This window comes from Ascidia mentula, chromosome 9, assembly GCF_947561715.1.
Source record: "Ascidia mentula chromosome 9, kaAscMent1.1, whole genome shotgun sequence".
Lineage (NCBI taxonomy): Eukaryota > Metazoa > Chordata > Ascidiacea > Phlebobranchia > Ascidiidae > Ascidia > Ascidia mentula.
In genome coordinates, this window is record NC_138574.1 from 13,981,481 (window position 1) to 14,005,077 (window position 23,597).

At 38.6% G+C, this 23,597-nt stretch overlaps 2 protein-coding genes across 2 annotated transcripts; one reads left to right on the top strand and one right to left on the bottom strand.

The window, feature by feature from the left end:
• Window positions 1-390: 390 nt before the first annotated feature.
• Window positions 391-9,576, bottom strand: LOC145913447 (serine/threonine-protein phosphatase 1 regulatory subunit 10-like). Its single transcript, XM_083001100.1, has 14 exons — window positions 9,487-9,576; window positions 9,279-9,385; window positions 8,743-8,920; window positions 7,862-7,955; window positions 7,679-7,753; window positions 7,398-7,529; window positions 6,998-7,123; window positions 6,711-6,860; window positions 6,246-6,428; window positions 3,259-3,415; window positions 2,862-3,006; window positions 2,369-2,516; window positions 1,707-2,048; window positions 391-754 (listed from the first exon to the last, which is right to left on the bottom strand). The coding sequence occupies exons 1-14, from the start codon at window positions 9,487-9,489 to the stop codon at window positions 711-713; spliced, it is 1,884 nt and encodes a 627-aa protein (XP_082857226.1). The 5' UTR covers window positions 9,490-9,576; the 3' UTR covers window positions 391-710.
• A 2,733-nt stretch (window positions 9,577-12,309) lies between these two features.
• On the top strand, window positions 12,310-16,437 carry LOC145913649 (cell division cycle 7-related protein kinase-like). Its single transcript, XM_083001382.1, has 10 exons — window positions 12,310-12,506; window positions 12,857-13,045; window positions 13,159-13,294; window positions 13,549-13,642; window positions 13,913-14,055; window positions 14,116-14,715; window positions 15,007-15,089; window positions 15,276-15,425; window positions 15,517-15,612; window positions 15,887-16,437. Exons 1-10 carry the CDS (start codon window positions 12,434-12,436, stop codon window positions 16,108-16,110), a joined length of 1,788 nt encoding a protein of 595 aa, XP_082857508.1. The 5' UTR covers window positions 12,310-12,433; the 3' UTR covers window positions 16,111-16,437.
• Window positions 16,438-23,597: the final 7,160 nt, after the last annotated feature.

Sequence of the window (23,597 nt, forward strand, 5' to 3'; positions counted from 1 at the left end):
AATGCTTAGTTTATAAAAAGTATCCACTCCCCCTGCAACGACATGGTTTCTATGTATGCGTGGAGTATAACCTGGGAAATTCGTTTTTTTCTGGTGAAAAGCAAAGTGGAGTCCAAAACTTTGCCGCCATTACCATGGCAACATTATTTTTCTTACAAACTCTCTACCCTAGGGCGTCCATTCCAAATGCACGGTTAACTTAGAAACGAACCCCACCAAATAACAGTGGTTATGAAGTAGGTTAAAATTAAAACGTTGCGTAAATATCGGGCGCATCTCTGCTGATTAAACGATTTCAGACGCCGAGGCAACGAATATTCCAACCCCTTGCGCGTTGTTGTACTTTCGAATGACTTCAGCTCTTACATTTCCCACCCAACCTCACACCGATTGAAAAAAATAAATAATTTAATTTTGGCAACCGGGGAGCAGCATGGTCTGACGATCGAGCGGACGAAAGCAGAAGACAAATAATAAACAAACAAAAAAGGAAGCACATAAGCAGTACGAACACTTGTGTCGTGCGTCATAAACCACTAGTGTGACGTCACAGTGAAAAGAACAATGCTCGGAGTCAGATGAAACGAAGGAATGTCGATTTGCGGCAAGCGAAGGCACGTAGCAGCGCCGTTTGGCGGTCGCGGGGAACGATTTTCGACTGCCACTCGGGGCGCTGTTGCACACGACGTACAGGATACCACAGTTGGGAGCTACCTTCTGAAATTGCCCCGGTTATTCCATCTTCCGCGCGAATCTGTAACAAATACGGAATTTATTATTAAAAATAAAGGTAGGTTTGTTTATCCAACTAATCACGTGACAAAAGTTCGAATGTTCAAGACTTAATGCGCAGGCAGAGCCGGGTCTTTAATAATACGGGCCTGTACTTCACTGAAAATGGGTTCGATTTGGAATTCAAATTGGCCGTGCTTTGAATTTCATGGTAAACTTTTGAGGCCGATTTGGATAAATCGGCCAAATCCGTCTTGGACTGGCCCGTTGCGTAACTAGTCGTTTGTACTAAATACGAAATTTCCACAGATGTCTGAAATCCAATTTCATATTTTGTTTTGGAAGTGAGAGCTTCGCAATGACAGAATCTATTTCCAACCACTAAATCTTCTGCGGAAATATATCTTGGAACAAAATCTATTGCAAGCTTTGTTGCCACTGCACTTGAACCTTGTCATACATTTCATCCTCATTTTTAACTTGATCAGCTTTCGTTGTGGTAAAAACCCTGCATATTCCTGGCCTGCCTTCCAAGGGGCATTTTGGCTCAACCAATCTAAACTCCACCTTATCTATGCTCTAAACTTTGTGTGTGAGGTCACAAGAGGGAATTTCATGCGTCATAAACGTAATTTTGACACAGAAAAATCTGCCTGTTGTGGTTTTTGTTTCGGAATGGACATTTTTTGGTGTGAAAAAGGAATTGTAAAGTATCCATGTAATATGTCATTTGTTTTGTAAATTTCATTGCGTTGTGGGCGTTACTTGCGGACAAACCGTGTTCTCAGTAATTTGTGTACTTCCGTACCCTTCTCGAATAACCTGACTTTTAATCTCAACCTTAAATCCTAACGTTGACGTCACTGACTCATCTTTGTATTCGAAACACAAACATTTGTCGAACGAAATCCGCATGGATAACAATGAAAAGATCGCGAAACGCACATGGCGAGAATCTAACAGTGCCGACTTACCGTTCTGATTCATCCATGGTTTTCGTGGACGCCAGTTATCATTTCTATTATACATGGGTCGAAATGGCGGGCCCCTGGGCCCGTTGCCAGGGTGACGGTGGGGCGGCATGCCCGGTGGGGGTCCAGACCATTCCATGGGGTATTGTTCAGGGCCACCCATAGGGTGCATCATCCCCGGGTGGGGGACCATCATGGGTCCTTGCGGGAAATAACCGTTTCCCCCTGGTGGTACCATGTACATCATATTAGGGTCCATTCCGTTGGGGGCCATTTGTTGGCCCTGTGGGTACACTTCACCAGCAGCGCTCGGTTGGTTTGGGACAGGATTAGTGGGTTTTGCAGCTGCGTTAAAAAACGTGTTATTGGGTCGTTTGAAATTTGGCTTAGACAGGATAACTGGGATTCTGATGTGGTGTTTACACAACAAACCAATTGCTACAGCAAGTACTGTGGTATTTAACTATACTACAGCTGTATGGCGACAAAAATATTTTGATATCTTTGTTTTGGAAATAGTTTTTTTTCTGCTTAGTTTACATTTTGATGCTTATATTTACAAATTCGTCTTTGGTTTTTATTTCAATTAAGTCTAACGGTGTGGAATTTATTTTTACAAATCGGGTATAAAACAACCAAATAGATGATGAACAAGTGTAGTTTACCTGTTGCATTTTGAATGATTTCGCGCAGTTTATTAATATCTTCTTTTCCGTTTTCCTTTTTACCGATGAGGTCGTTGATGGCGGTGGCGACTGGGTCGGCGCTAGGGGCGGTAGTGGGCGATACTGCTGGTGGTCCAGGGTCATTCGGCTAAACGCATAATACAGATAAAATATTTATGGACTATATAAGTTTACATGATTGGGCTGCTGCAAAAAAAAATACTCTCAGTAGCCGCATATTTTTTTTCAATGGCTCTACTGCAAACATTATGTTAAAAATGAATACTTGGCAGTCTATAGCTAAGAAATGTAATTTAAAACTATACACAAAATTTACAAAATATTTAATACACAGTAGTACTTTGTTCGTTTGTAACAACAATACTTGGTAGATTTAGCGTGTATATATGTGTAGCAAAAGAAAAAAAAACATTTTCATCCTAGCGAACCTGCTTAAGAGTTTTTAAAACAGGATATGCAAAAATACACTTACATCTTCAATCGGAATAATCTTGGGTGGAATCATGTCATACGGTTCTGGATCCGGTTCCGCTGGTGAATCGGGTATCATCTCTGGCGTGAGGAATATTTCTTGCAGAACTGTTTTTTCGCGTTCTGTTTGAATGTCCTTCTCCACACTAAACATACCGTCCGTTACAACATCACACACAAGTTCACTTTCTTAGACAGGTAAATATTGCAATGGGAATGACATTGAAAAATACTTTGCCATTTTAACAGGACTGGAATACACAAATGTCTAATGGTAATAAAATAGACAGCTTATTTTGAATCCATTTCAAACAAATCTGGCAATTCCAGCTAGTCATAATTTCACTATTTAAACCTCAACAATAGGTAGGCCTGCACTAATATTTAATATAACAAACCTGTTAGCGCCGATTTCGACCAGTGCAACCGGTAAGTCGATTATTGGGGGCTTTTTCCACGAACTTTGACCCTTATGATGAAATTCACCCAGACTTTCCCGTTCTGACGTTCGTTCACGTTGTAAGGCGTCTTTGAAGTTTTGCGTGGTGACGTTTACTGCGCAGAAACACGACACGAATTAGCATAATTATAAGGCGGTTGATGTTGCGTTAAAACAACGTTGGCACCAAGATCGTGAAACGGCAAATATCGTTTTGGTGGTCACCTTTTATCGTACAAGTCATTTAAAAACGTATTGTCATAATAATAAAGATGTGTCAGTTAAAAAAAGCTTTGTTTTCCCGCGTGTTTACAATCATGCCGTTATAACTTTAAACATTTAAAAGGTAATCTCAAATAGTAGGATTATATACAAGCTTACAAATATCCGCACAACTATTGATATGGTTTGTTGACATATCTAAAATGAACGTAGACGTACAAGTCGTTACATACCCTAGAAATGAACATATGCGCAATAAGTTGTCACGCCCTAAGACAGTAGTGAAGAAACGATAAATTACACGCATTCAGATGACAAAACACAATAATATGATGTTGGTCAAGGAATTTAAGTCAATACGCCGTTCGCGAAAGCGTAGAAAGGGTGTCAAACACGTCTACTGAGGTTACAACACGTCAGAACCAACGAGCAAAGTGTAAACTCTCTTCACAAAGATCTTTTCAACGCAATCTGTGACGTAGGGTCGAGGCGTTGCCCAGCTTGCTGCTGATTGGTCGATCCGTCACGCACCAAAGGTTACATTTTTTCTTGCGCTGTGAATCGTGATGCAGACATTCGTGATCACAGGCTTTCACGCCATAAATGACGAACATACGGTGCTGCTGCTGAAATACGCAGTGACGCAACGCATTTGTGTGATCTAATATTGTACTGACTAAATGAACTTAAAACTGATATCATTCTTATTGCATCCAATCTATTGCTACACTCGTGTGTATATTTCAGCATGGTGGTCTTTTCTTCAACAAGCTTTATGGTGCCAGATGGCGATTGCTTTCCTGCAAAACGACTTAACAAACGGAAGCACATACGCAGGATATTACGCTGCACCGTAGTGCCTTCCCTTATTTGTTTGGACTCGAATCACTGCCAAAGTATCCACATTGCTTTAACTATTTTAATGTTTGTTGTTGTGAAGAAAAAGTACATCCAAGGGGGGAAACCGTAAGGGTCTAACGACACGAAAAGTACGGCAAGTTTAACTTCTGGCCAATCGTCATATTTGTAAAACTACAGGTGCTCGCATGTTATAAACACGCCTTGCTTTTTTGCAAAAACGAAACGCCGGTGGCCGCCGTGGGATTTACACTACTGAAAAGCCGGAAGCTGTCATAATGTTAGCAATGCTCGCTCGTCACACATTTGTCGTGCAGCCCATCTGTCCGCCGATTTTCTCAACGTTAAAACGCGCAATTACAATAGTCCGCGAACTCCCGTAAAGCAAATTTCGTCGCAGCTTTCAGTACAAATACAATCACTCCGTGCAGCAAAAGGGGTGATTTAAGAAGATACGGATCGAGAGGCAAACAAACACATTCTAGATTCTAACATAAGTTTCAAAATTGACATGAAGTACAGATTTTAAGCACAAGTTTTTGCGGTATTTGGTGCAGAAGTGTTTTTTTTTATGCAAGAAGTTTAATAACATCGTGGAATATTGGAGCGTACTTGGCCCGTAACATCACTTCGCATATGTTCGGTATAGTAGACATCCGTGTAAAGGGCGTGCGACTGGTTCGATGAATAACATATTGGTCATGAAATATCAAACCTTGTGTTGCATCACGCAATTACAGGCGTGTTGTGACGCCTTCATGCGAATTTATCCTGCTTACAAATTGAACACATACTTCTGCTATGCATTAACCCATACTTGTAGTTGGTAATAGTAGCATTACAATTTTCAAACTTCTTTTAAAATGTGGCTGTGGTTATCTGCCAGGCAAGGAGTAGGATTAGATGCAACAGTTCAAGGTTTTTATCACTGCAGAGTCCGGGAGTTCGCGCACAACAGGATTGAGGGAACCAAAATTTTTGGTCAGGTATACTCTGCTGGTTTCGGTAAGTCGCATGAAGCCGTGGTAAATCGGTTTATTTTCTACAAAACCGACCACAGCAGCCGAATCCACGTGCGTTTCTTTCTCTTACTTCGCCGAAATCTTATTTCCCAAACGCATTTGACGTTTGTGGTATATTATTTCGCCTTGAGAAGCACGGGAACATTCGAAGTATCAATAAAACGATTTCAGAAGTGCAAGAGAACAGTATATCTTTACAAACACAGCTAGGTTCGAGTCCACTTACACATTTTGAGGTAAATTAACTTAAAGCAAACGATTCAGGATTGCAACTATTTAACAATCAAACCTTAAGCTTCCAATACATGACCATCCACGGACAAGGATACACACTTGGAAACACAGACTCTTGTTAGCTTGAAACGCCTAAACTTGAGTGATAACCAAACAATATGTAAAACTCAAGCCCGTTGAAATTTCTTCGTCATCTTGGCAAACCGACAGAAGTTCGTTCAGAACGCAACATAAACGGTTTTTGCATCAGCTTTATTGCATTGCACAGGCCGGATATCTGCGAGGGGCAAACGTACAAATTTTGCTCGCCTCATCCGACGATATAACAGTGCAACGATAAGAGGAAATTCTACTCGATTTTTCGGAAACACGAGGATGAAGAGCTTTCCATTCCGCGTGCCTCCATCGGCTGCGTCCAACGACGCGTGTACCTGTAACGTCTCCAAAATTGTGGTAAAACGGGAAAAAGCGCGTTGCGTATTCAAACCACCAGAGTGTCTTACCTCTGCACTCTGGCATAAAGTTCCTAAACGCGATTTTTTTAGTGACCACCACCTACGATATTTGCCCTTTGTGTGACCTTGCAATGCGTCACGCATCGCTGAACTACCTCTCTCCCCCTCTTCGACCTCAAAGTATCGAACTGATTCTAGGTGAGATTCTTGTACCCATCGCACTGTCTTCTGTGGCTTCCCATATTTATTCAGCTTCGGTTTTGAGGGTTTGTCTTCCATTGGGACTGGGGAAGGGGTTTTGGATCGAGGTTCGACGTCCATTGCTCCAAAATCGGCAGCTGTAATTGAAAGAATGAAGTTATGTCAAGACCTTAATTCATCGCCTGCCGAGAAAAATATGTATTCGTAACACAAAAACGTTTGAACAAAAGTTTGTTTGTAATTTTAAAATTGACCGTGAAGTTTCCTCCTGTTTTGCACAAAAAAAGTGTTGCTGGAAAGAGGTTGATTTTGTGAAAAAAACAATTTCTTTTAATACACAAAACTTTTATACATGATTACATTAAATGATTATATTAGCTCGGGTTATTCCAACGCTACAAGTATTTTTAAATTCGTACCTTCGCCTGCTAAAACTTCATGAATTGGGCTGGCTTTCATTACTGGGGAAGTTGCTGAAGGTTTCGTTTTTACAGCTTTCCGTTTCATCGGTCGTTTAACTTGGGTGGGAATCGAGTTCAAAGCGTCCATAAAACCCTCTGACATCGAAACTGGAAAAGAATAGGATTTTAACGAATTTATTTTGAGATGTTTTTTGGGGGGTCAAAACTGCTGGATTTTCATGGGACAAAAACAATTACATAGATAACAAATATGTTGTTTAATTTTTTTGCTCCTAATTACTCACTTTTCTTCGCAAATTTATTTTCCTGTTTCTTTCTTTTGTCGGGAATATTGGATTCGTCACTGTCCACACTACTCCGCTTTCCCGCTACCACCGTTTTCGGTGGTTTTACTGGTTCTGTCTCCAAACCTTAAGCATCGTTTGATTTGAAGTTAATAAACATAGAAGTAAAATTGTACACTAGATCGCACATACATAGTTGTTACCAAAATTACACATGCATTAGTTGCAGCTACGAAATCATATAAACACAGTAGCTATGCTGACAATTTAAAACACAGGGAAGTTTTATAAGTTATGACGCAATCAACGCCCAATTCTTATAATCAAGGCCAACACTAAATGCTAAGAACTATGGCAAATAGCCATAAAAATGGGGTGTAGTTTCATGGTGCCAACTCACCAGTCTTTCTAAATTTGGCAAAGGAAGGGGCTTTTGCAACTGGAGGTGGCTTCTGGTCTTTAGGTTTAACCGGTTCTTTTTTTACAACTTTTTCTGGTTTTGATTTTGACAACTTGGGCTTTTTCTTTTGCTCTGCAACGCAAAAAAATATTTTTTAGTCTGTCAAACTTTTCGTTGACTGGCGTTTACCTCAGTAGCAACCTGTACATATAAAACCAGAAAACACAACATTAACATAACTATAATTGATAGTTTAGATTAGGTAAAGATAAATGCCAAACCTGCAGTTGTAGAACCAGAAGCACGGATAGCTGAGAGCCAAGTAGTCATCAAGGAGCTTGAAACAGCTTTCACTTCTACAAAAAAAGTCAAATGTATTATATATATAACTTTTTATGTGTGTTTTGCATGTATATATTGATACTGGCAAATAAATTGGCTCACAAATGGTTGGATTAACTTACTTTGACATTCAGATGACTTTGCAAGAGCTTTTACTATTTTTGGGGTATTGTTTTGCTTTAAATGATCGATTTTTAGAGGAAGTCTTTGCAACAACTGAAATAGAAAAACCATCATGAGAAGACGAACAACATAAAATTTACTAAACCATCAATTTTGCAAACATACTAAAACAAGGATGCATAACTTAAAGGACTAGTACAGGCATTAGGGGTTTTAAGAAAAACTTAGGAAACATATTAGCATACCAAAAGGCCTCTTATAGTGCTAATTGCAAACTTCAGTAGCAACCACAAAAATGCATGATGATTTGTTGTTGCAAGCAGCATTTAATGCCTTATATATATGTAATAACTGTGTTACTATAATTATGTTGGCATATGTGTCGATGCAACCAACAGTTAAATGAAACCTCAAACATGTTTTATTTAATGCCAATACTATAGGATCTGATAATATGGAATTGTAACAAAACTTACGAAGCAAAAGAGCAAGAATGTAATTGATAAAAATTTATGATTGATCAAACAATGGTTGCAAATTTTTTTTTACCCTTTTCCACAAACAAAATAGAAACATCATAAAACATTGCGGAGTCACTAGTTGCCAGGTTTTTAGGGAGTCGAAAGGTGTGTTAAAATTGTGGTACATAAGGTCGAATTAAAAAAGCCATCCACGCACATTACAATACCAAACAAAATGCTAACTCAGCACAATATTGGTCATAGTTTTCTATTATAATGAAAAAGTGTCACACAGTTCATGACTGTACTTTAAATTAGCAGCATTAGGTCTGGCAATCCTGGTCATTTTAACTTACATATCACTGTAGTTTTTCATAAGATTACTAATATTACTAGTTTCGCTGCACACAAATTTGTACCTTGAGAATTTCATGGATTAACGGCATGTTATCAGTTTTCTTTGCATCGGCCAACCAACCATTCATCAACTTCCATCCACCAGCAACAACAAACTTTTCGAGGTGTGATGATTCAGTCACACGCAAGATGTTTAAGTACACACAACGACTCACCAACATCTTTGCGTCCTTCATTAGTCTGTGTTCAATAAGTTTTGGTCAATACTTGGTATCTAAGACTCTTTTTGACAAAACAACATTTTTTTTTCTTATTGATTCAATCCAATATGTATACCATCAGCTTTGTTAACAAGATACATAAAGTTGTATATACAGATTACTAATTCAATGTTCCCAACCACACTCCTGTTTAAATAACTACTCTTTAAAGCACTTTCTGAACATATACTTATTGTATATTGTGTAGGGATATCAACTTGTGGTGTTTTAAACAACAAAATGGAAACAATGATCAATGTCATCAATGATTCAACAGTTTTGCATATTTAGAAAATTGCATAAAAAATAATAACTGTTTTAAGAAACAAATTATATACTTGATTAGTTTTTCCATTTCTTCATTTCCATTGATTCCTCCTTTGGTGTCCAACATGGCAGAAAGTGCCTTGAGGAGAGTCAGCGGGTCAATAGCCTTGCTTTCCATCTGTTACAATTGAATCTTTTTTAAATTTATCGAAACACAATATACATCAAAATACCATTTACAAAATGAAGGATAAAAATGCTTCAATATATGCAACTTACCATTCTGGGAGAAATCCCAAACTGCAACAGAGGTCTTTTCAGTCACAACACGTCAGTAATAATATATTTATTTATTGTTTTACAACACCTAGGACAAATAAAATCGGGTGTTAAAACTTGGCAGTAAGTTTAAGACATCCCATTTCTGTTGTTTGCACGTTTGGTATCAAACATTTACACATTACGAAAGTCGAACAAAAAGTTTATTTATCGTAAACTTGGTAGGATGGTTTTGATGACAAACTTTCCATTCAAATCCAGACCAGTTTTTATTTATGCACTGCTTGCTGAATAAATGTGGGAAAATTGTAGTTCAAAGTAACTCTTTGACAGAACGAAATGATTTGGTTAAATAAACCTTGTAACTTTGCATGTCAAAATATTTGCTGCAAACAAATGTTCATAATTTTCTTCAGATGTATATTGTTTCAATGGTCATGGTACAACAAACAATGCACACATTCAAGACAATCAAACAAAACGTACATAAGAAAATACATGAAATCCAAGCCCAAATAACCTCATGAAACGGAACCTAACGCGAAAAGCATTTAATCAGACTTACAATACAAACGATACAAGCCCAGTAGCAGTTCCTGCAAACAAACATACAACAAAAACACTGGCGATCGGCTTAAAATTATAATCGCCAATCAGCTTTTCGGGTGAACTGAATAAATAGGACAAAGAGGCAAGGTGTTAACTTCCTTATAATTCAACGCGAGACGAAAAAATGGACGATTGTTTGACACTTCGAGATGTGCGGTCTGCAGTCGACCGCCCTTTTTCTTTTTCACACTTTGGCCTGTCAGACACGTTAACGCAAGTTTGAAGAAGTCACGATAAGCGATTAAGCAACTACTCTCTAATCGCAATGACGCAACAGTGACGATGCTGTTGGCAATTTAAAGGTTACATCATCGCACAAAGAAATAAATTATATGCGACGAAACCTTTTTTTTCTCACCAAACTTCATGCAATTTTTATCTTTACCTTAGTGGCGACTACTACACTGCGTTTATATCATGAATGACACATTTTATCCACTTTACCTTCCGAATGAACAATCTTTTAGCGACTGTGCGCGATCTCGAATTGAATAACAAGGAACAAATTGTAAATCTCCGCAAGCATAGTTGCCGAATACGTAAATTTCTAGTCGATTTCAACTGCATGTTTGCATACGGATTCCCTGATACATAGCCAGTTTATTTCGAAAACGAATACAGCACAACAGTTGATACAGTACTGAAGGTTTGTGCCAGGTACAATGAAAAAAATATCATCACTGCAGGCCTGTGAAATACCTAGAAAAACACTTTTTTATCTAAAATCAATTTAAACCTATGTAGTAGTCAATAGACCCATACACTCCAGAACCTAAGTAAAAACAGTATCTTACAGGCCTGCAAAATCAGTATTAGATTCCAAGATTGCCTGCCAACCATTAAAAACATTATTGGCCATATGAAACCGATTAACATTAAAATGGGTGCCAGACTCTATTAACCTATTTACATTTTCAGTGCGCAAACCATTTTATTTCTTTTGCACTGTTGATCACCTTAGAAGAAATGACTTACGTCCATTATTTATAATTGAGCATTAGCAACAAAATAGTAAATTAACAGTTTCTTTTTCACCAATACAAAATGGAGAAATACCAACTTAAAATGATCTACAACAATAAATGCAGAAAATTAAATCTTACATTATTCAAAGACCGTATTTTTGTTCACATAAAAACCAGAGCAAATAAGACATATCCAAATCAAAAACAGCTTGAAAGAAAATACAATTTGCATGAAACTTCTAAATCATTATTACACGTTCAGAAGTAATTTTGGCCAAACACATGTTGTATTCTACATATTACAACAACATCATACAAATACAGACCGCCTAATCAAACTCCATTCAAAATTTCATCTTGAAATCTTTGAACAAGATGGCGCCGCCATCACTTCGTAATCCTTTCCGTGAATGAACTTCCAAATGCACCAAAAAATACTTAAAACACTTTGCAGGGCAACGGCAGACATTAACAGTAGCTAGCTTTTAGTTTATAAGTCGATTTTAAGGTGATTACTAAAGAAAAAACTAAAACACCCACCCTCCACAATATCACAACTGTATTGAAGAAGAAACATCTGGCAATCACGAACGGCACCACTTCGGGAGTGTCTGATTGGTTGGAAAAGTCACGTGATCCACTGGTAATGAAAAAAATCTGTTCACGTGACGTCAAAACAATTAATTGTCATGTGAAAACGCATTCGTGCATATAATTTTAAAAGAACTACTATACTTTGTTGACGCATACGGTTATGTTTGTGCGTATTAAAGTTTGATTGTAAAAATCTTTCCATTTGTTTTCTTTCATTCAAATTATTTTTCCGTTGTTGTTTCCTCATCAAATCACTATGGTCAAACCTGATTATTTCTGACGGATATAAATTAATTTTAGTCTTTTTCTTCATCGACAATGGTCTTCAAAAATTTAGAAATGCTTTTACCAGCTAACTTTGCCAATGCACCCCTACTCTGACGAAAGTGATTTTTAACTTGACGATGATAAAAATATTTTACGTCATCGGAGATCCCCATGAGACGGGAAACCACCGTCGGCACGGAAGGCGGCAGAAGGCGAACGGCGCGAAAGAAAAGACAATGGCGATTGTGGTTTTCGAGTTTTCATTGATTTTGGTTTAGGTTGTTTGAGGGGAGTGGCGTTAAGATAGCTGTTGATATATATTTAAAGTGTAGTAGTATGTATTTGTGTGCTGTTTCGAAGTGTAGTAGATACTTTGTAGTGGCCTGTTTAACTAATGAAATTTTTCGTCCCTTGTTAAGGAATTAGAAACTTTTAACAGTTACTCGCTGTTTAAATTTTACGCACTTAGATTTTATTTCGCTAGTAGGAATATATCTTATAGCAAAAACACCATGGTGGACATTATTAACCCAACTACTCCAAGCTTGGAAAATCAACCTGCTTCCATTCCAATAAAACCAGAAGGTAGTTTCAAGTGAAAATACGTTTTATTGTAAAGAAGTCTACCATTATCAATGTACCTACTTACCATTTAGATATATCATGACAAGAGCATTATTATTGTCCCATTATAATGTTTCAAAATGTGATGTTTGTTGAAAAGTTAATAAGATCTACCAAACCATTACTTGTGTGCTAATTTGTTATTTGCATGTGCAATAAGGCAGATGGTAAAAACTTTTCTTGTACGAATAGAAAGTTATTGTCAAAACATCCCTTGTACGCTATTGTATTTTTAGTCGAATAGTGACTAGTTCCTGGGTCATCAATATACTTTTTCATTGATCGTAACTAACTATTTACCTCTATTGAAGATTTTCATGACGAAAGTTCTTCTGCTTGGATACAAGCAAGTCCAGTGCTGAGTAGAAGTCCACAGACCAAAAACATTTTGAAGAAAAAACAAAAAAAAATCAAGACAACAGACAACGATTTTTCAGACCTGTTTACTCACGTTCCGCAAGTGAAAGAACATTTTAACATGAAGAAACAAATTGGTTGCGGTATGTTAATATTGACATTTCTGTATTATTTTGGATATTTAAGATTTAGACGTTTAATTAGTTTCAATATTTCAATATATGATTTCAAATAGAAATATACCTGTTTGTTTTAGGAACATTCAGTAATGTTTATTTGGCAACTCTGAAAGAGTTGGGTGACTCAAGCCCACTTTATGCGCTGAAACATATTTTCTCAACTTCTCATCCTAAAAGAACTGAAAATGAAATCAAATGTCTCAAGGAGATTGGGTAAGTAAACTACCCACTGTATATATTGCATTTGTGTCAATGTTTTGAACCAATATACTGTTCGAATGATAAAAGTAGTCGATACATAAATACATAACAACAAAAAATAAGTTTATAATCAAAATCATTGGTGTTTGGTAACAGTTTTAATATTCACAACTAAATATTGCCAGGCTATCAATTTTAAAAATAAATAATACACAGAGAAATAATATTGCACCCAAATATTAACTTCTTTTCATATATTTGTTCAGTGGTAAACAGTTTGTTGTTGGAATCGAGGGGTGTATTCGACACAAAGGAGAAGTTGTTGTAATCATGCCTTACATTGAACACACAAAGTTTTCTGTAAGTATAAACTATTATGGTTTTTGTTTCTATCCAGCATAGATAAATGTATATACATGTTATTTTTTCATAAGCTTGGCTCTTTAAATCTGTGGTTATCAACATTTTTGCACTTGTGAATTGGTAAAATTAAAAAAAGGCCCAGCTATTTTATAAAATCTAAACTAAAACGAACTAAAAGGTTGAGAATCATTGCTCTCAATGATAATCTGTAGGACATTTAAGTGCAGTTGATAACTTGACTTGAACTTGTTGTTTTTGATACAATAGGAAATGCTGAACAAGATGACAATGAATGATATAAGGGAATATATGAGGCAGCTGTTGTTCGCATTGCATCAAGTTCACGGTTGCAACACAATTCACCGTGATGTGAAACCCAATAACTTCTTATTCAACCTCAAAACAAAAAAGTAAGAGTTTGTGTAATTATTCCAAAATACCTGTCACAAACTCATGCTAATTCTTTGCAGAGGAGGCTTGGTGGACTTTGGCTTAGCTCAGCAATGTCCAAGCATGAAATCGGAGCATTATGAGAAGAAGAAAGAAACTTTAAACATGAAAAAGCAGCCTGATACTATTAAGCCCATGAAAAAGCCAGAAAGTTGTGGCCATTTAACAAGACATTCGACTGGAACATGTTCACCGCAAGTAAAACGAAGATGTCTGTCTGAAATTCAGGCCAACAGTATTGCCAAGAAACCTCGTTTGCGGGAAACTGTAAAAAAGATATGTGAAAAAAAATCCACACAAGTGTTTACAGACAAGAGGTTGCAGAAAAAGAAGCTGCATGGAAATGAAGAGAACTGCACACATCCCATATCTGCCCGCGTAAAACCTGATGTCAAATTTGCATCATTTTCATCTCCTATTCCGCAGTTAAATTATCGTTCAACTCCCAATGGTGCGAAGAAGACGAACAAGGTAACAATTGCCGATGTCTTTCCTGCAATTCGGAAGTATGGATCTAGTAAGGAGAAAAGCAAAACTCCGAGCCTCAACGACAAAACTGTAGCTACAGTTCAATGCAAATGTTATGGAAAACTCACTGTTTGTTACAAATGTCTTGCCAGGTATGTTACAATGTTTTTGAAAAAAAACCTTCAGTGAAAAATGTTAAATCTTCGCGTTTATGCAGTCATTTCTAAATAGGCTTTATTGCTATTATAATCTAACATGCAGCACATAGATCACCAAATAGTAGGCAACATAAATTTGATTGAAAATATGCTCAAAAATGTAGATATTTATGTTTGGGAGGGAATTATTGTTTGACTACAAAAAGGCTGTAGGTCCTCAATGTTTGGTTTGTTATTCTGGGTAATAAAAACTGTTTCATAATCATCACTAATGCTTTGTATTAGGCCTGCATTTGTGGCAAGTAGAGCAGGAACTGCCGGTTTCCGACCACCAGAAGTGTTGCTTCGTTATACGTCACAAACTACAGGTAATTTTACACTTGAATACATGGGTCATCTAATTATAATCTGGACGAGAGCATTCCTATTTTATTGTGTAGTCTATGTACAGTGTACAGTAAATCAATATATGTAGCTTTGGAGAAACATTTCATATAACCAGATAAACATGATTAAATCTGTCATTTGAAGTAATGCTCTTAATTGTTCCACAGCTGTGGACATTTGGGCGGCTGGTGTAATATTTCTATCATTGTTGAGTGGGAGATGTCCATTCTTCAAACCTGCAAATGACCTGGAGTCGCTTTCACAAATTGTTACCTTGTTCGGGAGTAAAAAAATTCAAGACGTCGCAAAACTTTGTGGTAAATCATTATTTCTCCAGTTTCGAAACAGCATTTTTTTCTACAATACTGTGATGAGCAGAAAATAACTTGAACCATTTCCTCTTCGCAGGAAGAAAGTGTTCCATTTCGTCAAATTTCAGTGGTTACAATTTACAAGGTGTTGTTATGAGTTTAAAGAAAAACCCAAAAGACAAGTTAGTAATTGGTGAGTATTGAAACCTTACAAAGCAACAACAATTTTTGTCACCCCAAATACGCGAGTTTCAAACACATGCTCCACACAAGTGAATTACCCATTGTATATTGTTGCCAATTCAGCATTGCAGGTCAGAAAAACGCAAACTGTTGCAAGTAATAGTGTATATTTCGGTTGTTTTTCACCGGAAGAATCGATAGTTCTTCAATTAATCATGTTTTCAGGTGGTCAAAATCCATTTCTATTTTTTAACAATCGTTTATCTTTGGTTCCACATACACAGGGTCAGGACCCAACGTCAGAAAATCGCCTCGTCATGTTAAAAAAGATGACGTGGACGAAGAAAGCGCGAAACCCACTGATGAAGATGTAGGTTTTAAAGCAGTTGACATTCCAGATACCGCCATTGATTTATTGAAACATATGCTGGACGTCAACCCCAAAACTAGATACACGGCCATGGAATGCATTAATCACCCTTTCTTCTTTCGTCCAGATGTTTTTTAAATTTGTTTTACCGCCGATTTTAAATTCACACGTTTTAAAGAAATTCACTTTCCGGTTGATTTTGTTTTAAATATTTTTATCGTCTTTACGAATGTTTGAAATTTTTTATAGAAGTTTTCGCATTCTGCTCTCAACTCTAGCCTCATTTTAGTTTTTGCTTTCAAAATTACTTCTTTTATTTCGTAATTCACGACCCGCTGTTTAACTGCCACTATTCAAAAAGTGCAAATCAAGTGTAAGTTACTCAACAGTTTGTCGTTGCCAGCTTCAAATTTTATTTAATTCATTTGCCAGTCTTGTCGAAAAACATTTTCAATCCATTACACTTTCGCCATTGAAATTGCTCGGATTTTATTATTTCTGTGAAAATATCACAGTAAATAGTCGTCTCAGCTTGAAATTGTCTCCACAATTTACAGTAGTACAGCACATGGTCAAGTTTAAGTTTGCGGATAAAAGTTGGCCCATCACCATATGATAAAACCCATGCTCCGCAAAGTACGGCAGTCGATCTTACTCAACAGAACCCATACCATTCTATTAGTGATGTCTTGCGCCGGATCCGGGGTACCCTGACCCGGCCGGATATTGACCAATTTTTAATACCCGGACCCGGCCGGATAGTACACTTAATTTTACCGGTTAGTTAGGAAAGCATTTTTGTCCTAAAACCGGACAAACATTTCGCAAATTACTCGTTTTTTGGACCCAGTCTGTGGTACTCGCGGACTTCCGATTTTCCTGTTGTTTATTATTAGGTTTTTCGTGACGTGTTATAACATATTACTAAATGCCCACGTTGATTTGTTCTAGTGATGCACCGAAACAGCATACTTTTTATTCGGCCGAATAAACCTAATTTTAATCGGTATTGCTCTTCTGGCACTTAGTTTCTAAAGTGTTAATGGAATTATTTCCAATAAACATTTTAGAAACTAAGTGCCAGAAGAGCAATACCGATTAATTAGTATGCCTGGCAACAAAAATAGCAGTAAACCTAATTTTGGTATCCATCTCTGCTAACGCAATAAATATAAAGCAAAACATGTGCTTTTCTTGGCACTTGTTTGGATCTATTCCTATCATACAGCCTTTTATTGGCACTTGAAGAATAACCTCGACTGCTGTACCAACTGCTTAAAGTTGATTTTCATCATATCGGTGACAATACAAATAAAACGAACAAACATTCGTACAATTTGAACAATGATTCTAAACTTTGCGTATCAGCGTTGCATGCAGAATAATAGTTTCGGTTTCGGCCGAACTTTACAATAATACTCGGCAAACCTAACTTTCGGTGCATGTTTAATTTGTTCCACTCATGATAAGCTTACCTTAACATAGCATTCTGTTTGGCAATCAAACATTTTTGCCATGCCGATAAAATACACGAATCGGTGTTAACAAACTGCCGGTTGATAACTATCCGGATCCGGCCGGGCAGAATAATTTGGAACTGGGAACAATACTACATTCTATTGAACCCATCAACACCATTGCTTGCTTTAAAACTTAAGGATTGTTGTAAATTAAAGTTGAAACTAAACTTAATTGTTTGGCGCCACATTTTTTCCTCCAAGATCACTCACATAACAACAAAATAATACCTTCCATATTTTAATGGGAATCGCATTCCATACGTTTCGAGCAAAGGGCAAACAATTTTTGCTCTAAACCGTGTTCGTCTGATGTACGCGCGCGTTTGAATCAATCCAAAATTTCTGTCGAAAGAAGAAGAACGTTTTGCACCCGAGCTCAGCGGGAAATCAGATGGTAAATGATGGGGAATCCTTGCGGTAAAAATGTTTAAAAATGTCATTTTGACGAACTTTCTACTGGACCCAAACCGATTTTGATTCTCAGTTTCAGGATTCAAATTTTTGATGGGAAATTTACGCATCCATTCCATCATTAAAGTCCATTACTAAAGAAAAATCTTTTTACCAAGATAATTGTGTGTATTTATTGTTGATATCAAGTACCTAACGTATCAATACACAAACTTTCGGTAGGTGGCGCTAACGAGTTGCGGCAAGTCGGTACAATTTGCGGTGACTTCCACGTGAACTTTTAGGTGAAAAACCCATTGCGTAAAAATCACTTGGAAAAAAAAATTAAATTAGTTGCAGTTTGTTGTTTGTTGTTAGTAAAATCAAAACTGACGAAACCGGATAATAAAAAAGAATGTAAAAGTTTATGGGACGTAAAACCTTACGAGTAAACTATGAATTGAAAACGAATGCAAAAATATGAAAGTCATGAATCTGCGCGATCCTTTTAAAACCTCATGAAATCCACAACAAAATTTAAACTTGAAATTTTCTCCATTTTTCTAGGGTTTGACGGCGGAAGTATTAACAGCTTTAACAAAGCGGGTTGCCATCATCTTTGCTCTCTGAAACATGATGAAAACGGTGATTTCAATTCCCGTCTCAAACAAAATTTACAAAAAGCTTCCAGTGTGGTTTTGAATTCCACTGCCATGTGTCAAACACGTGCACAATATTTACTCGAGTTTAAGTTCAAACATTAAACTTTTGTTGCGGCCGAGCGCTGTTAAATTATACAACGCATAAAAATGTGATGACGTGGTTTGAGAAAATCGTTTTCATTTGAAACCTGGCCATGTTGGGGTCGTATATTTACCGCCGGTTAACAAGGTGTGGGCAGGCTGTAAACGTAATTGTCGCGTCCCCTCTTGTGACGTAACAATCGCGAAGGTACCACGTGAGAAGTGATAACTGCGAGGAATTATTTTAGAGCGAGGTTTTAACGCGAACGGCGGCCGACCAGATTTTCGCTTTTGTTTCTCGCGAACGCCTCAGACTCCCTGGCGCCTCGCGCGATCCGTCAGAGCCACTAACAATGGTGCAAAGGCAGATTTGTCAAACAAAGAGCGAGGCGAAGATAAATACAGAGACTGTCTTGATGTGCGCCTCGCCAGCGCCGCCAGCCCAGAGCGGCCAAATTGCACGACACTGTGGCGCCTGCTTGTCGCGGAGCGAGAGAATAAAAGAAACAAGGCCAGGAGGAGTGAGGAGCGAACAGAAGAGCGCCTCGAAGAAACAGCTGCTTTTGGCGAAGGCATGATGGTAAACATACAGTATATTGGACGGAATGGCGAAGGCAGGTGGTCTGCCTCCCATACGATGTACAACACTGGCGCCTGACTGTCGCGCGCCGGCGACCGAGCGCAAACAAAAACCCGAAGATCAAACCTGAAATTGTCGGCCGCTCTCCACAGATAAAACCTTCCACCTCGCAAGCTGGCAATTACCAAGTTTGGCGAGCCATCACATGTTGCCGTGCACATTTTAAGTAAGCGAATAAGTACATCACAATTTGTAGCGAAGCGGTTAATTGCCGTGGATTTAACTTTTAACAGGCGCGCGATTTCGCAGTTTAAAAATACGCGTTAATCGGGAATTAACGTTAGAGTTACAAGTCAAACAGACCTACAGCATAGATAAAAGGTCATTAAAATTCTTCCTGTCATAAACCACATTCTTTGATAAAAGTAACCTTTGTTCGGTCACAATACGATTTGTTTTGAGTAGAAAGAAATGTAAATTAATCGTTTTGTGTATTTTCATCCCATACAGAAACAAACAGGTGTTTCGGTAAAAGGGAAATTTGTCGAATCGCCACGCTGTCTTTGTTATGAGAAAAAACATGTACAAACCAGTTGCTTAACACCGAACTTACCAAAAATGTATCTGTGTAATATTTCTAACATGGATTTATTGCGTTTGAAATAGCTGTGTAACACAAAACAATGTAAACTTAGCTGGGTAAAACTTGGCACATTGGTCTCATCACTGGACACGTTTTGTCATGCATTTTTTAATTCTGGGGCCAAGCGACAACTTGATATGTAAACAACACTCTGACATACCTGTTATATCGTGTTCTGTCCCCATCACCCAGAGGAAAGCAACATCTGTCCATCATACAGAACATAACCTATACGTAAAAACAAACAGTTACGTCTTCGAAGTTCAAATAGCGACAAAGGTGACGTTTGCTGTTGGTTGGAGTATTTTTAGCTTCCCGACGTCAATTACCACCATAATTAGAAATTCTCGATCAAGGAAGAGCCGATACTTCGCGTATTGCTCTTCTCTGCCGCGCCAGGAAACAATTAAAAAGAACGAAAAACAATTGACCCCCTCAAAAACCTGTTCTAGATTGAAACAAAGTGGGCAAGTTCACCTACAAAGATATGCAACCTTATCATTAGGAACAACAGCCTGTTACGTTGGTTGAACTCTTTTAGGTCAGCTATAAAAGTACAAGGATTTAATCCAAACATAGCAACACCATACACGATTTGATTGTGAAACATATTTTGTTATTTCTGTAAATTATTTACAGCAAAATCGAGAAATTACTGTCGCCTTGTTACCCAAAGAAGAAAGTGTAATTTCTACATTTGGTAACGAGGCGGCAGTAATTTTTTGATTCTGGTAATTCGAGGTGTAGCTGGATTACTGTTGCCTTAATTCAGCCTATTGTAAAAGTGTTAAGTTGTTGGTATTTGCATCAAACGTCCAACAACACTAAACCGTTCCACACCGAACCACAAGACGCCGACGTAATCCTAAGTGCGAACCATCTGACGTCACGCGGGTGTGATACAGAAGTTTGGGTCCAAACGATCCGTGACGGATTGGACGCCGCAGCGGCGCCGGCCGGGCCCACGGCTGGCATTCCTCGTCTCCGTCCTTTACGCTTGTAAACAAACAAGGCGAGAAGTTGTGGGAGTAAATTAATTTGGACGCCCACGGAAAATTAAGTATGGGCCCAAGCCTGAGCACCGGCAACTTCATCTTCTAAGTTATATAATGGCTATAGTTGACGTTGTAGACATTTTTTGACATCAATAGGGGTAAACGAAACAGGAGGTGCCAGGGCCATTAAAATAGATTGGGAAAGTTACGCAACAAAAAATAATCCTATTTCGGTAAATTTTTGGGCTGACGTTTTCGTCGTTGCTGTTACAGGTGTTTCTTTGCCTTAACCAACGTAACAAAGTCAGACCAAACGAGAAAACGTACATAAAATATCTCTTTTCCAATCAAAAAATGTAGTTAATCAAAATCTTGTTTGAAATTTGAACAAAAGAACGTATTGGGAAGATAGATTACTTCTTTGTGGCACTTTTCTGATTCGCCGCTTGGGCCTAGAAGTAAAACAAACATCATTAAAAGACTCATTAACGCTCTTTGCACAACACCACGATTGGTTGTGTCGGCTGCAAATGTAAACAGAGGCTGAACGTATTGTCCAGGGAAACTACAGCGAGTGGAGTCTTCGGCCGCTGCCAAACAAGTCTTGACTGACAGGCGTTCCGCAATTATAATACTGGAACAGATGCTAGGTTGTTTGGAAGGGGTTGTAGCCCCGGCGCTGCTCAACAGATGTCCTTTCTGCGTTCGATTCCCTGGAGGGTTTAAAAATAAGCCCGAAACCATAACAGAAACGCCATGTCTTTCCCCTCACTGCCAGCTGCTCTATCGATTGCTCCGCTATTAAAATCAACAGAAGATGTAGAACCCAGAACTCATCACAAGGCCATCTTCTGCGTGTAGCGCCAGATGGGCGTTAGCTTGGCTTGTTTTACGCTATATTGATCCATGCATGCTGGTGGAGGTATTGACGGCTTTCATTGAACAACCTTCGCTGGGGTGATGGCTTTTACAAGGCAACAGCTGGTCTTGTTTTCACTTGCTTGGATTATTTTTGAATTTTGTTACGTGCCTTTATTGTGGGAAACTCGATTTATAGCTTGCTTCTGAAAATCGCGATAAAGCCTAAACGGAAATTTTTCCGCGCTTGGTTTCACAACAATAAAATGTTTATGTGATATTTTACAACAAAAATTTTCCAATACAGTGGCATATTTCACCCTTTAGTAATTTCTTCACATTCCCTCCATGCGTACAGAGCACTACACAACATCTGTTACCAGACTGTCACTGTTTCCCCTTCAAAACCGCTGCATTGTATTGAGCGGACAGGAAACTCCAATACACGCTAATAGGGATCTCGAATACCCTGTTCCTTTCAAGCGATTTTAACGACACCAGCGCTTGTTGCTGTAATTATCCGTTGACCAGCTGTCCATATGCATGTCTGGGCCACTTGTGTGTAATAATCTTATTTCCCCCACGCACATGTTTAATCTTCAGCTGCCCGTGTACCTCGTCAGCTGCTGTGTTTTGTGGGACTGTTGTTTGATCAAGATTTGAGCTGTGCCTTTACATTAACGTTAAAGTTGCAAGGGTTGGACTACAACTGCGTATTTACGTGCGTGTGACATAGGCTAAATGCACTCGTGTTGGTGAAAATATCGATAAATTGAATTACATCAAGCGATATTGTCAAAAAGATTACAGGAATCAGCCCGTGCTGACGGAAGGGCCTGTCTTACGTGTCAGTGTTCAATAAACGCATATAGCGCGGATGACGATAATTTTTTTGTTTTTAGTACCCAGTTATATTTTATTGGAAAAAACACAAAGATAGTTTTTAGTGTCTGTTTCTTTGCATTTGGACTTAGTAGCCTAAACGAATTGAAAAGGGCAGAATTGTCGATTCGATTTCTTCGAGCAATTGATATTTCTGCATTTAAAAATGGCAAGATCGTGCTTTTGCAGCTAAGCCAACTTTTTTGGGGGAAGTGAACTTGCCCAGCTGCGTAACCACTATCTAGTATTTTTTTAAATGCAGATATCTATATTTTGGGGGTGGTTTTGCAACTGTTTCTTCGCAAAGATACCGTTTTATTTACCTCCTGAGTCAAATGATAGCAATGTATATCGCATGGCCTGACTATTTGTTAGTGATGCAAGCATGTGCGCCCTGGGGGTGGTTTTCGGGCCAACGAAGGCAGAGATTTAGCGGCGAACTCTCGTTAGTTTATTGTCACCACAACTGAACCCCAGCGCCGAGAAGTCGCAGCCGGAGGTGGAAACTGTCTCGAGACAAAGCAACATCACTCCGCCTGAATAGGCCTGACTAAGTGTTTAACGCGGAAGGTGTCAGAAACCTGTCGCATCAAAGTGGATCCATTGATGACGGAGGTATCTACACTGATACAGGCGCGATGCCCTCCCATTGTCGGACGGAATTTAAGAATTTCGCGAAATCCGAGATCTCTTCCACCCTCGCGCATCAATTAGTCGGCGTGGGAGTCGCGCGCAGCGGTGAGAGAGTGAGAGAATGAAAGAGAAAGGCGTCGGGAGGGAGCAGACATTGTGTCGTCAGGAGAGCGGTGGCGAGTGACAGATGGGAAAGCCAGGGCGCAAAAAAGGCGAAATTAATTTGATGTGAAAATAATGTTATGAGCCGTCTGATCCGGCGGGGCCGCGTCGTGAACGGCTTCCAGAACTGCCAGAAGCGCGTGTCGCCCTTGTACGCGGCTGGCCAGATGCAACAGCTGTCGGCCAAGCCACCAATGCCCAGGTGATTTGGCTTCTATG